Consider the following 12392-nt stretch of genomic DNA (forward strand, 5'->3'; position numbering starts at 1 on the left):
CACACCCAGAGTTCTCAGTTTCCCTGGAAATTTTGTTTCATGTTAGTAATAAAGTTTATTTTGGAGAAAGTTATTGTTTCCTTAGACGAGCCAAAACAAAACAAGAGAGTAGGAAAGAGATGAAAGAGGAAGCAGCAGGCCACAGAGGGACCTGCCCTGCCTCATTAAAAATAAAGTATCACTGCTGGAGGGAGGCCCTCGGGTTCTACCCAGGGGGACTTTATGAGAACCAACCACTTCAACAGACCCTACAAAAACAGATGAGAGAGAAGACAGGAGCCCAAGGGAGATGTTCTTTCCCCTCAAAGTAGGAACACCTCAGCCTGAGACAGACCCAGCAGGAAGGGCTCTGGGAGGCTGAAAGACTAGGCAGGACCGGTGCAAGGCTGGGGGAAAGGGAGGGACCAGCCCTGCACCAGTGGGTGTGGCTCCACCCTTCCCACCTCAGAGCCATGGGGAGCCGGGGTCCTGGTGGGCTGCCCCTGGTGCAGGCCCCCTACACGGTTCTGCTGCTGCCACTGGAGACAAGCCGCCAAGACCCAGGGGCCCAGCGCTTCTTCCTCTGGGTGAGTATCAGTCCCGCAAGAGGTCCCGGGAAAGCCCCTCTCCCTAGATCAGTCTCCTGCAATTCCACTCAATTTTGAGGACTCGTAAGTTCAGCCCCTTGCTTTCCCTTGCCCTCCAGGTCCTCAGTGGCCAGTCTGGGTTCACACTCAGTGACCAGATAGTGAACTGAACCACGGGTTAAGAGTAAGGGCCATGCATGGCCCAGAACCCTGCTGTGGAGTGAGTCAGCCTCTGCTTCTTGCCTTTTTCAGCTGCAGAGGATGCAGGCTCTGGAGCGGGAACAGGATGCCCTGTGGCAGGGGCTGGAGCTGCTGGAGCATAGCCAGGCCTGGTATGAGGGCCGTCTGAGGGAGGCCCAGCAACAGCAGCTATATCTGGGGGCCCTTGGTGAGGTATGGGGCTGACCCATGGTATGTGGGGGCAGGGGTAGCAGGGACGTGTGGACACAGCCTGACACCATCCTGGAAAGGCAAGAGTTAATGGACAGGGATCATCAATTGGAAGCAGCATTGTAATGACAGGATGCCACCAAGTGTTAGGTCGGTTCATTGTTGGGCCTAGAGGAGGCTGGTCTGCATTCCATTCAGAGGGACACAATTTGGCTCACTCCATGGAGATGGGGGAGTGGTCTGGATTGTTCCAGTGAGTCAGGGATGGACAGGAGGGAGGATCCAAAGAATAGAGAAAGCGGGTACTATGCTATTTGAGGGGGTTGGAGGAACTGGACTACTGAAGAGATGGAGTGGAGAGTACTGGAATTTCCCACCTGCCTGGCAGGGAACTGGGATGAGGGGATCCAGATGGAGGAGAGGAATGACCTGTGGTGATAGGAGAAGAGTGGCAGATGGTACTCGAGCTTTCACCACGTTGTCTGCCTCTAACTCCTCCTTTTAGAATCTTCCAACAGATTTACACTCAGAGCCTGGTGGCCCCCAGTTAGTCCAGATTCAAAAGGTGAACATCTGTTTGCAGAATCTGATTCAGGGGAAGGTGAGTTTATTGTTTTTCGTTTACTCTTGGGAAGTGGGGGTAAAGAGGGGACTTGGGGTCAGCACTGGTCTAACAAAACAACGAATTCCCCCCCCAACAGTTCTCCCCACATCCCCTGAACAAAGATAGTTCCTGCGCCACCCAGGACTGGAAGGGAAGGCCAAGGAAGCAGAACGTGTGGCAGCAACACGTAAGCAGCAGAGGAGTGGGGGGAGGGCGGAAGCCCTGGCCCTCAGTGGGAGGGAGGGCACAGACACCCAGACTGTCTCCCTCCTCTTCTCCAGGTAGTGTCAAGGCAGCAGAAAGGAGTCACTAAGCCAAAGGGGGAAATGGCTCAGCCAGGCTGCCCCAATGGACGGAGGGGCCCTACCCGTGTCTAATGTCTCCTCTGGTTCCCCTCAGTTGTGCTGGCAAGGCTGAGTGAGAACCCCCAGCCTCCTTATTCTGCTTCTTGACTCAATAGCTAAATGGCTCCAGGTGGCAGGTCAACTGAAATCCTGACATCTTGCTGTGAAATTTCTTCTCCACTCCTGAAAACTTCCATTTCGTCTTTTTGGTATCTTACGCTCTCACTCTTCCCTATATGATGTGCATAAGTGATCTTTCTTTGAAATCTCTCTGGGGAAAAGACATGTTTATTGGCACTGTCCTTTAACTTTAAATACAAAAATAAAATATAAGCATCTCCAGAATTTCAAAAATAAAATAGAAGCGTCTCCAGAATTTCAATAAAAGCAATTCTATAAATAACACTTTTCAGTAGGAGGTGGGGTACCCTCCTCCCCACTTCCAATCTTAGTCACTGCCCCATGTATCTTCCCCTCTACCTGAGCTTGGGAGAGCATGAATAAGTAGTGGAATAAAGATGCTACAGAGGGCTTCCCTGGTGGTGCAGTGGTTAAGAATCCACCTGCCAATGCAGGTGACACGGGTTCGAGCCCTGGTCCGGGAAGATCCCACATGCCACGGAGCAACTAAGCCCGTGTGCCACAACTACTGAGCCTGTGCTCTAGAGCCCGCAAGCCACAACTACTGAAGCCCGCGTGCGTAGAGCCCGTGCTCTGCAACAAGAGAAGCCACCGCAATGAGAAGCCTATGCACCACAACAAAGAGTAGCCCCAGCTCGCCGCAACTAGAGAGAGCCCGTGCTCAGCAACAAAGACCCAATGCTGCCAAAAAAAAAAAAAAAGATGCTACAGAGAAATAGAAAGCAACTTTCTCCAAAAATGAGTCTGGTTTGTTTCCCACAAGGGTTAGGGAAAGTGCATTGTGGGAAAATCCATTGCCTTCTATCCCAATCTTGGAAGGGCCAAGTACATGAGAAGGAAACCCTCCAACCCACCTGGGAGAGGTAGGGTCCGGAGGCCCATGTTACCTTCTTACCAATGGGGCAAGATGGCAAACGGTGCCGGAGACCCATCCCTCTAGGGGCTGTTGCGTCACCAGGAGGCCAGGCCTAGCAGGAGCAGCACCGCTCCAACTGTGCCCCACCAGGGGTTGCCCACCAGCCCTCCCCCAGCCCTGCCCGGAGTCACCAAGGTGGAAAGATGAAAGGCAGGGCTGGTGGTTGTGAGGACAGGGTCAGTCGAGTGGACGGGGGCAGGGAGCTGGTCCTGGGGAGAAGAGGGAGAGGCTGTCAGGGTGGCTGCACCCAAATAAGTCTGCAGCGCCCTCCCCTCACCTTGCCTATCCTGCAATGGAAAGTGGGGGCACCTCACCTGCGGGGTGGGGCCCCGCACCAGGAGCCGGAGGAAGGTATGGGTGGGGGGTACTGTGCTGGCTTCTCGATCCATCGCGGTCACAGTCACCATCACCACGGAGTCTGAGGCGGCTGTGTCTGGTACCTTCAGCCACAGGCACCCCCAGGCGGACTCGTTCTGTTCCAGGCGAACCCTGGGGAGTGGATGCCAAAGTCCGGCTGAAGCCGCAGGCTCTGAATAGCCGAAAGCCAAGGGGTGGAGCCAAGCGCAGTCTGGGAGGGGAGCGAGGAATCTGAGCGCCAATTCGAAAGAGCCAGAGGAGCGAGTACCAGATCCCATGCCCTGGGAATAGAAAGATGGGACAAGAAGGGAGCAGGAGGTTTCAGGGGCTTCACCTGGAGAGGTTGGAGGTGAGAGCGAAGCTGGGGTTGACGGATGTCCTAAGATCGAGATCCTGAGGGCCCGAGAAGCTGGCAATGCGGAGGCTGAGCGGGGCCTCGGTGCCCGGCGCCAGGAAACCCGGGGGACCACTGAGCTGCGGAGGAGGGCCGGTCAGGGGAGGAGCAGCAGGCCCTGTTCTCTCCAGCCGCAGCCGCACCTTCCGCTGGCATCTCACCTCCAGAAGGACAGGAACTACAGCACAGGGCTGGGGGGCCACCCGGTGCAGGCCCTGCCCCACTCCGTCCTGGCCAATCAGCTCCAGAGAGAAGGGTCCCGCGGTGGACAGAAGCGTAGGCGGTAGCGAGGCAGCGAGGAGACCTCGCTCCCGGGGTCCCATGGGCTCCAAAGGCACCCGGCCCAGCTCAGCACCGTGCGGGACCCCTCGAAGGACGACGTGGGAGAAATGCGGCAGAGGATCTCCAGGGTTTCCTCTGGAGCCCAGCCCTGTCACTTCTACCAGCAGCTGGGTCTGGAGACCTGGGACAGGGGAGGGGAGGAAAGAACAGTGGCTGCGTGAGGTTTGGAGACAAGGAGAAAAGCATGAACAGCTTTGAATAGGGGTTAGTTCTCGGGGTATGGATGGGGAAAAGGGGTTACCTCTACGGGTATTGATGGCGAGGGCCAGGAGGGAGTGCTGGGATGCTGGAAATGTTCTATAGCTTGAACTGAATGACGGTTATTTTTTATTATATAAAATCCACCCAGCTGTACACTGAAGTTTAGTACACCTTATTAAATGTTATAACTCAATGAAAAGCTACATATATAATTTATATATATACACAAAGCAAGTTAGGGGTGGGGACAGATGTACCTGCAACTGGTTGAGTCAGGGGGTAGAGGCCAGGGTGGGGTCCATCCTCCATGGGGATCCCAAAGTGGAAGAGGAAATCCAGGGAGGTCTGGGCTGAGGGAGGGCGAAGGCAGTCAGAGACCTTCCAGAGATGAACGTGACTCATATTGCTCTCTGAGCTCTGCAGTCTCCCCTTCCTTTCCCAGGAATATCTCCCTCCTTACCTTGCACTCTCACCCGGGGGGTACCCTTGGCTGTGACCTGGATCTCCCAGGTTCCTGTCTGCAGGGGGTCATTCATGCGCACCATCCAGAACTGCCCGAAGCGGCGAGTATGACCTAGAGGCCCCTCACCTTCCTCCTGGCCCTGGGAGACCCCTGGATGGGTATTGGGGGCAAGAGATTGTCACAGGAGAATTCCTTTCCCTTAGTACATTACCCCTCATTCTCCAGTCTCCATTCTTGCCTCCGCCTTGAGACACACACATGGAAGTACCTGCAGGGTTTCTGATCCAGAAGCTGCTGACCTCCCCATGGATCCGGACTGTGACCCTCTGGAGCAGCCCATCCACACTGAACACAAGTGGCCTCTCAGGCACCACAACAGGAGGCTCCAGGGGAAGGGTCACCTTGAGGGGGCAGGACCGAAAAATGGGGGGAAGATAAGGCATGGAATGAGGTGGGAACAAAGACAGGAGAAAGAAAGGTAGAGACAGAAAAAAACTAAGTAACACATGGGATACCAGTGAGAGAGGAAGGACCAGGGATAAAGCTATGATCAATGACAAAGTTGGAGGCAAGGGATTAAGGATGAGGTAACCACTTCTTGCCCCCCTTAAAAGATGGCAGGACTTCCTAGAGTAGCCGTGAAGACAGAATACTGGAGGCCAAGACTGAGGGTGGTAGTACTAATGTGGAAGGAGCAGTGTAGAAGGTGGGCAGCTGTGGATCTCGGAGGGAAAGAAACTTCCTTTCCCACCCTCTGTCTAGAATGGCAACTCAGCAATGGGAGCCATTTGCTTTCTTCTACAAGAAAGAGAAATGCAGTGTCACCATCGTCCCCTCAGTTCTGAGCTGAGCCCCCACACTTACCAGGTCAGCTACGCTGTCCCCAACAATGGCTGCCACATCCTGAATGTACTGGTCTTTGGTGAAGATCACCTCTCCTCCTGAGGCCAGCGCCACCGCTTCATACGGCTCAAAACGCAGAGGGGACAAGACCTCACGCCGAGGTCGGCCCTGAACCCTAGATGGGTCTTCAGTCAACAGGAATGTGACCTGTGCCCAGAAGAAAGGCCAGGACTTGAAGTTTCCATTTGCCATCTACCATTGTAAATAAGGATCTCCTGTGCTCAAGCTTTCTACAGAGCTGATGATTGGTGGTAAATTCTCTGTCTACCCTCTGGCTGCTACAGCAGGGTCTCCCAGTGACACAACCCCTGGGCTTCAATTAGAAGTTGCCATTCCCTGTAACTGTCACCATACGTCATCCACATAGTGGATTGCTGGCAGCCAAATCTCCAGTTCTTCAAACGGTTTATTGGGGGCAGATTCATATAAGAATTCAGCATCATTAAGGGTAGGGCCTTCCACTCTTTAGTATTGTTAAAGGGATCTGGAAATGTTATACTCATGGTTCACTTCTCCCACCCCCAAGCCAAGTCTGGTTTAACCACCCTAGTGTGAGTGTGACCCTTGTAATGAGAGTTGTCCTGCAGTTTCCCACATCCCCGGGTAGCTAACACTGAGTCTCCCACCAGCTATGCTTACTCTGCAACGCCGCTCCTGAGTCAGAGATTCCACCCGGTTGGTGAGAAAGGCATCCTTGGGGGAGGCGTCAGTGAAGACGAAGATGTCTGAGAGTGGAGGTGTGTGTTGCAGGGCCAGCTGACAGGGGAGGGAAAAAACTGGTGTTAAAAAATGGCAGCAGTGGGACTTCCCTGGTGGCGCAGTGGATAAGACTCCACGCTCCCAGTGCAGGGGGCCGGGTCTCGATCCCTGGTCAGGGAACTAGATCCGACATGCATGCCGCAACAAAAAGTTCACATGCCACAACTAAGGAGCCTGCCTGCCGCAATTGAGGAGCCCATGTGCCGCAACTAAGGAGCAGGTGAGCCGCAACTAAGGAGCCCACCTGCCACAACTAAGACCTGGCACAACCAAATAACTTTAAAAAAAAGTGGCGGCAGTAGGGGAATGGGCAGAGCAAGGGAGGGCAGAGTAGAAGGCAATACGGCCCCGGAACCTGGAGTGAAGCGAGTGGGACTAGGTTCTGAAGATGGGGTGGAGGGATGAGGTCCCAGGGAAGCTCTAAGCTCCCTTGATGGTGGGGCCTGGAAAGGGGTGGCGGGAGAAGAAGGGAAGGGGTGGGGAGGGCAGACCTCCAGGGCTGACAGGCACATCTCGGGCTCATCTCCACCTCCCAAGGCATGTATCTCATTGAGTTGTTGCCAGAAGCTGTCAGGGTCACTGGTTGTAAAGACGGGGCCAAACCCTGGGAAAGGAGAAAGGAGATTGAGATAAGTGAGAGGAGGGCTCCCCTCATTCCCACCCATGGGCATCTCCCCAGTCAAGGAGCCCCGCTGTGCTCCTTGGGTGGACAAGTATTGAGATAACAATATTCCTTTATATTTATACTGACAGGGTAGAACAAGGCAGGGGCTAGGTACCTCTGGTGGGAAAGTGGACCTCATTTCCTCACAAAATGGTGGCACTTCCTGTGGTCCTGAGTGGGCCTTTTTGGGTATATGTGTAACTATAAAAAACAACCGAGGGGACTTCCCTGGTGGCTCAGTGGTTAAGAATCTGCCTGCCAATGCAGGGGACATGGGTATGATCCCTGGTCTGGGAAGATCCCACATGCTGCCGAGCAACTAAGCCCGTGTGCCACAATTACTGAGACTGCGCTCTAGAGCCTGCGAGCCAAATCTACTAAGCCCACGCACCACAACTACTGAAGCCCGCACGCCTAGAGCCCGTGCTCTGCAACAAAGAGAAGCCACCATAATGAGAAGCCCGCGCACTGCAACGAGGAGTAGCCCCCGCTCGCCACAACTAGAGAAAGCCCGTGCACAGCAACGAAGACCCGACGCAGCCAAAAAAAAAAAAAAGCCAACATAGATAACCAACAAGGACCCACTGTATAGCACAGGGAACTATACTCAATATCTGGTAATAACTTATAATGGAAAAGAAACTGAAAAAGAATATATATAACTGAATCACTTTGCTGGACACCTGAAACGTTGTAAATCAACTATACTTCAACTAAAAAACAACAACAAAAAAAACTGCGTCCTCAGTTTCCTCACAGAAAAGACAGAGAAATAATAGTACCTACCTCAGAGAGGGTTATTGGGTGATTAAATGAGTTGATTTTGTAAATCTTAGAATAGTGCTTTAACACATAATAAGTGCTAAATTCTTAATTATTCACTTACTTGTACCTTTATCAAATATGTGATAAACCCCTTTTGAATGTCAGCTACTATGAGATTTATATATGCAGATTAGACTCAAACCCTGCCCTTAGGGAATTCTCAATCCAAATTTTATTTGATGATCATTTTGACCCTGGGAGATAGGCGGGATAAGGCAAGTACTAATCCACTTTATGGTTGATGAAATTGAGGAAAGAGAGGTTAAACCATCAGCCTAAGTACACACAGTAAGTGCTGGTCAACCCAGGCCAGATGATCTGACTTCTAATTTAGTGGGGAGAGGAATATGATGTAACTAGCTGTCTTAGACATTTCACAGAGGCCTGGACCCACCAACCCGCCCCCCATCTTCATCCCAACCTCTGTCTACAGGAAGTGGAGAGAACTGAAAATGACTTACTAGAATGGAAGCCTAAGAAAGCAGAGGCTACTCGCCTAAGCACCCATAATGATTAAACTCATATGGAAAGTGCTGTCCTGTTGGAAGCAGTAGAAGAAGTGCTGATTGTTTCCAATATGCACACAAGTACCAGTAAAGACTCACTCAGGACCCTAGGAAGAGCCTCCCTTTTATTATGGAAATGAAGCCATTAGGCCCACTTCCCTACCAGTGGCATTTACCCCTTGCCCTGGACTTCCCTCCACTATTCCTGCCAGACCCCAGTTACCTGGGTCATGGAAAGGCACCAGGACATAGTGGGTGGGCTCCATGGGGCCACCCCGTCGCTGCTCCACAATGTGGCGAGCCTGGATTTTGGCAGCATTGATCTCCTCGCCCATACTTCCTGTGGTATCCAGGACGAAGCTCAGGCTGGAGGCTGGGGTGATGTCCAGCAGCCTGGGAAGCAGGCCAGAGATACAGTGAAGGGTCTGCACACTTGTCCCCAGGCCCTGGTTTCTCAACTCTGGAGCACCTACCTATTAAGGAGCCCATCCCCAGGAGGCCACTCACCTGGAGAAACCCCTGTCTCCCAGGCGGCTTCGCAGGAGGCTGAAGGCCTGGATGGAGGCCAGAAGGGCCAGGTTTGCAGCCTGGAGGTGCAGCATGTGGTGTGGGGAGAAGCCTGGGGATGTGCTATCCTTGTTGATGCCTCCCCGTGGTGGCTGGGAGCTGCTCTGGTCAAAATGGCCCCCATGGCTACATTTCCCTGGGTTGGGGAAAGGGATCTGGAGGGTGGAGGTAAAAAACCCACTGCCTCCTAATAAAACGAGGCCCTCTCTGACCTGCCCTGACCCTCTCACTCCTCAGCAAAGGATAAGCAGAAAATTATGATATTTTGTAGAGGGCAAATCTGGAGTAAATCTGGAATGATTAGTTACCAAAGCACACGGTAGATCCCTCGATCCCTCCAGTTAGTCCCCAAAAGCTGCCCTCGGGCACTGAAGTCTTATCGGCAATGTGAGAAGCTGCTCCCACCACCCCAACAATCATGGCCACCTCAGTGGGCCTTCATCCACCCGCTCCCCTCCCAGCATCCTCTCCTTCTTCCAAGAAGTGATGCCATAGGAAATAGGACAAGGGCTACAGGACTGAGGTCCCTAGGGACAGGGTCAGGGGAGAGGAAGTGACTTTCTCCCCTTACTTCTGGGGGCTTTCCTGTCTGGTACCTGGAGGTTTGGAGGGATGAGTTCCAAAGTAGCCAGAGGTGAGGAGTGTGAAGCCCAGCAAATTCCCAGGGCAGCTCCACTCGTCACAGTCGGAGCAGGTAGGATCGTCCACTGGGAAGAGAGGGCAAGGGTCTGGCACCCAAGATTCTGCTGCCCCTGACCTTTACCCCTGTCCACCCGAACTTCTTCAGCTTCTCCTCTCAACTGGAACAAGGTAAAAGCCCCTAGGTACCCTTTGCTGGTACCCTTCCAGGCTTTCTGAACTAAAACGTGGAGCTCCTGGCTGGCAATGAGACCTAATATTTGAGACTGGGACTGTGCTAGAAAACCCGGAAGTGGGGGGGGGACCAATCCTACGGGAGTGTGCCCTCTGTGAGCTGTGGACAGGAAGTGAAACTGTACTAGACAGGAGGCAGCTTCCGGGTCACAGTTCAGTTGGAAGGATGAGGGGACTGAGAGAGAAAGCCCCCCGTGTGATCCAGTGCGGGGAGGAAGCCACATGAAAGACAGAGAACTCCCTGACGTCGCAGATCTGGTCCTGGCCCTGTCCTCTGCTGCGTGACCTTGGGGAAGCAGCTGACTGGCCTTTGGCTGAACCGAGGGACCGCACAGGTGGTTCCAGAGATGAAGCCATGTTGCACCCTATTCGACCCCAGGATGCGAGGCGGCTCTGTGGGCTCACCCTCACCAGTGGGGTCCCGGCCGTACCTTGCGCCAGGTTCCGCAGCCCCTGCCTTGGCCAGAGGAGGTGAGGGTGTGGCTGCTGCTCCCCCAGTTCGACCCAGTTGCTGTGACTGTAGAAATCCTGGTCCCAAGAGAAAGGAGAAGGGGAAGAAGCACTAGCTCACTGTTCTCACCGTCTCCAGCCCTGACTCCCCTTCCTCCCAGTTCCCCAGCCTGAAAGCCTCCTCCACCCTGCTACGCCCCAGACACCCCAAGTCCCCTCCACTGCTCTCTCCCTTGCCCAGAATAGAGCTCGGCCGAAGTGGGAGCCTCCCACGTTTCTTCCCATCTCACTCAGAGCCCAGCCAGAGGCCTTTCAGTGGCCTGCATGGCCCACCTCTTGACCTCAGCACCGTCCTCTCTCACTCACCTGCTCCAGCCGCCAATGCCTCCCGGCTGTTCCCACAGGAAGCTGCCAGTTTGGAGGCGGGGACTAGGGAATAGCCCCAGGGCCTTGGCAAGCAGCGCCCCAGCCCCTTCTAGAGTAGGGGGAGGCATGGCTAAGGAGGCACCATTCAGGAGACAGGAAGACTGGAAACGAAGACCCCTCTGACCACAACCCACCAACTCTGTCCTCACCTGCAAGGCATGAAGCGCAGCCCCGAGGCGCTGGCGGGCCAGGCTGTGGTCAAGGGCTCTGGCCGCCACCACAGTCTCCCCTAGAGCTCCCACCAGGCGTGCGCGCCCCTGGCCCAGCCGCTCGGCATCAAAGTGCAAGTCAGGGTCATTCCTGGAAGTCGGCAGGAAGTCCTGGGCGGCATTGGCACGAGACACCTCTCCTAAGGCTGCTCGGAACCGCCGGGAAGGAGACCCAGGTCCGAAGTAGGCGGCAAAGAGGTTGTCGGCAAGGAGAGTGCGGCCCTGGAGGGTGGTAGGGGGCAGGGGTTCCAGGGAAGCCCCTTGGATCGGACCACTGCCTACATTTCCTCAGCTCTGTCACTCCAGGCCGGGTGTGGGAGGAATTGAGGGTGCTGGGCCCTACAAGGGATGGGCAATCCTGGACATTCCTAAGGAGGGGGACTCCTGACTGTAGGACCAGGACTCCTGGGTATTGTTGATGTCAGGAGGGGAGGAGGGAATGTGTGCGTGGGGTCCCTTCTCTGGGCAAGCAGGACCCTCAAGTAGTATAAGTCCCCCAGAATGGGGGAATCCACCTGGGATGTGACCGGACCCAGGGACGCTCACCAGGAAGTCCTCAAGGCGAAGCGGGGGCCGACCTGGGGGCGGCTGCTCCAGGAAGAGCTGCAGGGTGACGTTGAGTGCCGCCTCCTCGGTCAGGTCCTGGTGGGTGATGGAGCCGGGGGCAGCCAGGAGGCTCCAGATATTGGGGAAGAAGGCAGATGCGGGGGCCAGCAGTAGCTGCAGCTGCAGCAACAGCAGCAGTGAGGGGCCCAGGTGGGACAGGGGCTCGTCCGTGGGGAGCATAGCTGAGACATGGACCTGGGGAACAGAAGGCTCTCCAGAGAGCAGGAAGCAGCAGAGATTTCAGGGCAGGCCCGGCTCTGTCTCCATGGGCACCTGCTTTGGCCCCTTAACTGGCTTCCCCGCCCTCTCCCTTCAATCATCCGGACAACCTGAGGGCCTCTCAGACCAATAGAGACTTACACCTGCAGGGGAAGGGTCTGAGGCTCCTCCCCCATCACCGCACCGCCCCCCACCCCACCCCTCGGCTAACGCCCCCATGCGGAGGAAGTCTCCTCTCTAGGCCTCTCCCCTACCTGGTTGCTGGGTTCTCCAGGCAGGGCCGGGGGGGGCGGGAGGGGGAGCAGGGTGTCACAGGGCACTTAGGTCAGAGTTATAATTAACCTAGGCCGGATTCAGTGGAGGCAGGGAGAGGGAGGCCCCGGCAGGGTGTGGGCAGGACAGGCGGCTCCTGGCCCCTCTGCTCCGGCCTGCCCAAGGCCACAAGCAGCAGTCAGCACCAGGGCGGGCCTCCCACGGCTGGATGGCTGGCTGGCCGCAGTGCGGAGGTGAGGGAAGAGCTGGGAGGAGGAGGCAGCAGGAGGGGGGAGCTAGCAGCGTGACTCAGGCCTGGCTCAGGGCCAGGGCCAGACCCAGAGAGACGCACCTCTCTACCCGCAAGGACCCAGTGCCTCACGCCCAGCCTGCTGCCCTCCTGTTCACGTTGGCA

At 55.2% G+C, this 12392-nt stretch overlaps 2 protein-coding genes across 5 annotated transcripts; one reads left to right on the plus strand and one right to left on the minus strand.

The window, feature by feature from the left end:
- The first annotated feature begins 447 nt into the window (after window positions 1-447).
- Window positions 448-1955, plus strand: SAPCD1 (suppressor APC domain containing 1). 2 transcript variants are annotated; one of them, XM_082662800.1, is made up of 5 exons: window positions 448-566; window positions 819-959; window positions 1462-1557; window positions 1658-1747; window positions 1842-1955. In XM_082662800.1, exons 1-5 carry the CDS (start codon window positions 453-455, stop codon window positions 1935-1937), a joined length of 537 nt encoding a protein of 178 aa, XP_082518926.1. In that variant the 5' UTR covers window positions 448-452; the 3' UTR covers window positions 1938-1955. The 2 variants fall into 2 exon arrangements, with proteins under 2 accessions (XP_082518926.1, XP_082518925.1); XM_082662799.1 differs by having other exon boundaries at window positions 1658-1934.
- Window positions 1956-2089: 134 nt separating this feature from the next.
- VWA7 (von Willebrand factor A domain containing 7) lies at window positions 2090-11994 on the minus strand. Of its 3 annotated transcripts, XM_082662795.1 has the most exons (18): window positions 11980-11994; window positions 11447-11701; window positions 10841-11122; window positions 10247-10343; window positions 9539-9649; window positions 8883-9078; window positions 8599-8768; window positions 6872-6984; window positions 6261-6377; window positions 5583-5768; window positions 4987-5119; window positions 4716-4868; window positions 4513-4605; window positions 3874-4175; window positions 3653-3792; window positions 3276-3450; window positions 2941-3170; window positions 2090-2175 (listed from the first exon to the last, which is right to left on the minus strand). In XM_082662795.1, exons 2-17 carry the CDS (start codon window positions 11684-11686, stop codon window positions 2997-2999), a joined length of 2682 nt encoding a protein of 893 aa, XP_082518921.1. In that variant the 5' UTR covers window positions 11687-11701; window positions 11980-11994; the 3' UTR covers window positions 2090-2175; window positions 2941-2996. The 3 variants fall into 3 exon arrangements, with proteins under 3 accessions (XP_082518921.1, XP_082518923.1, XP_082518922.1); XM_082662796.1 differs by lacking the exons at window positions 2090-2175; window positions 2941-3170 and having other exon boundaries at window positions 3316-3450; window positions 3653-3787; XM_082662797.1 differs by lacking the exons at window positions 2090-2175; window positions 11447-11701; window positions 11980-11994 and having other exon boundaries at window positions 2975-3170; window positions 8883-9097; window positions 10841-10983.
- Window positions 11995-12392: the final 398 nt, after the last annotated feature.

Source organism: Grampus griseus (genome assembly GCF_964374135.1).
Source record: "Grampus griseus genome assembly, chromosome: 10".
Taxonomy (NCBI): domain Eukaryota; kingdom Metazoa; phylum Chordata; class Mammalia; order Artiodactyla; family Delphinidae; genus Grampus; species Grampus griseus.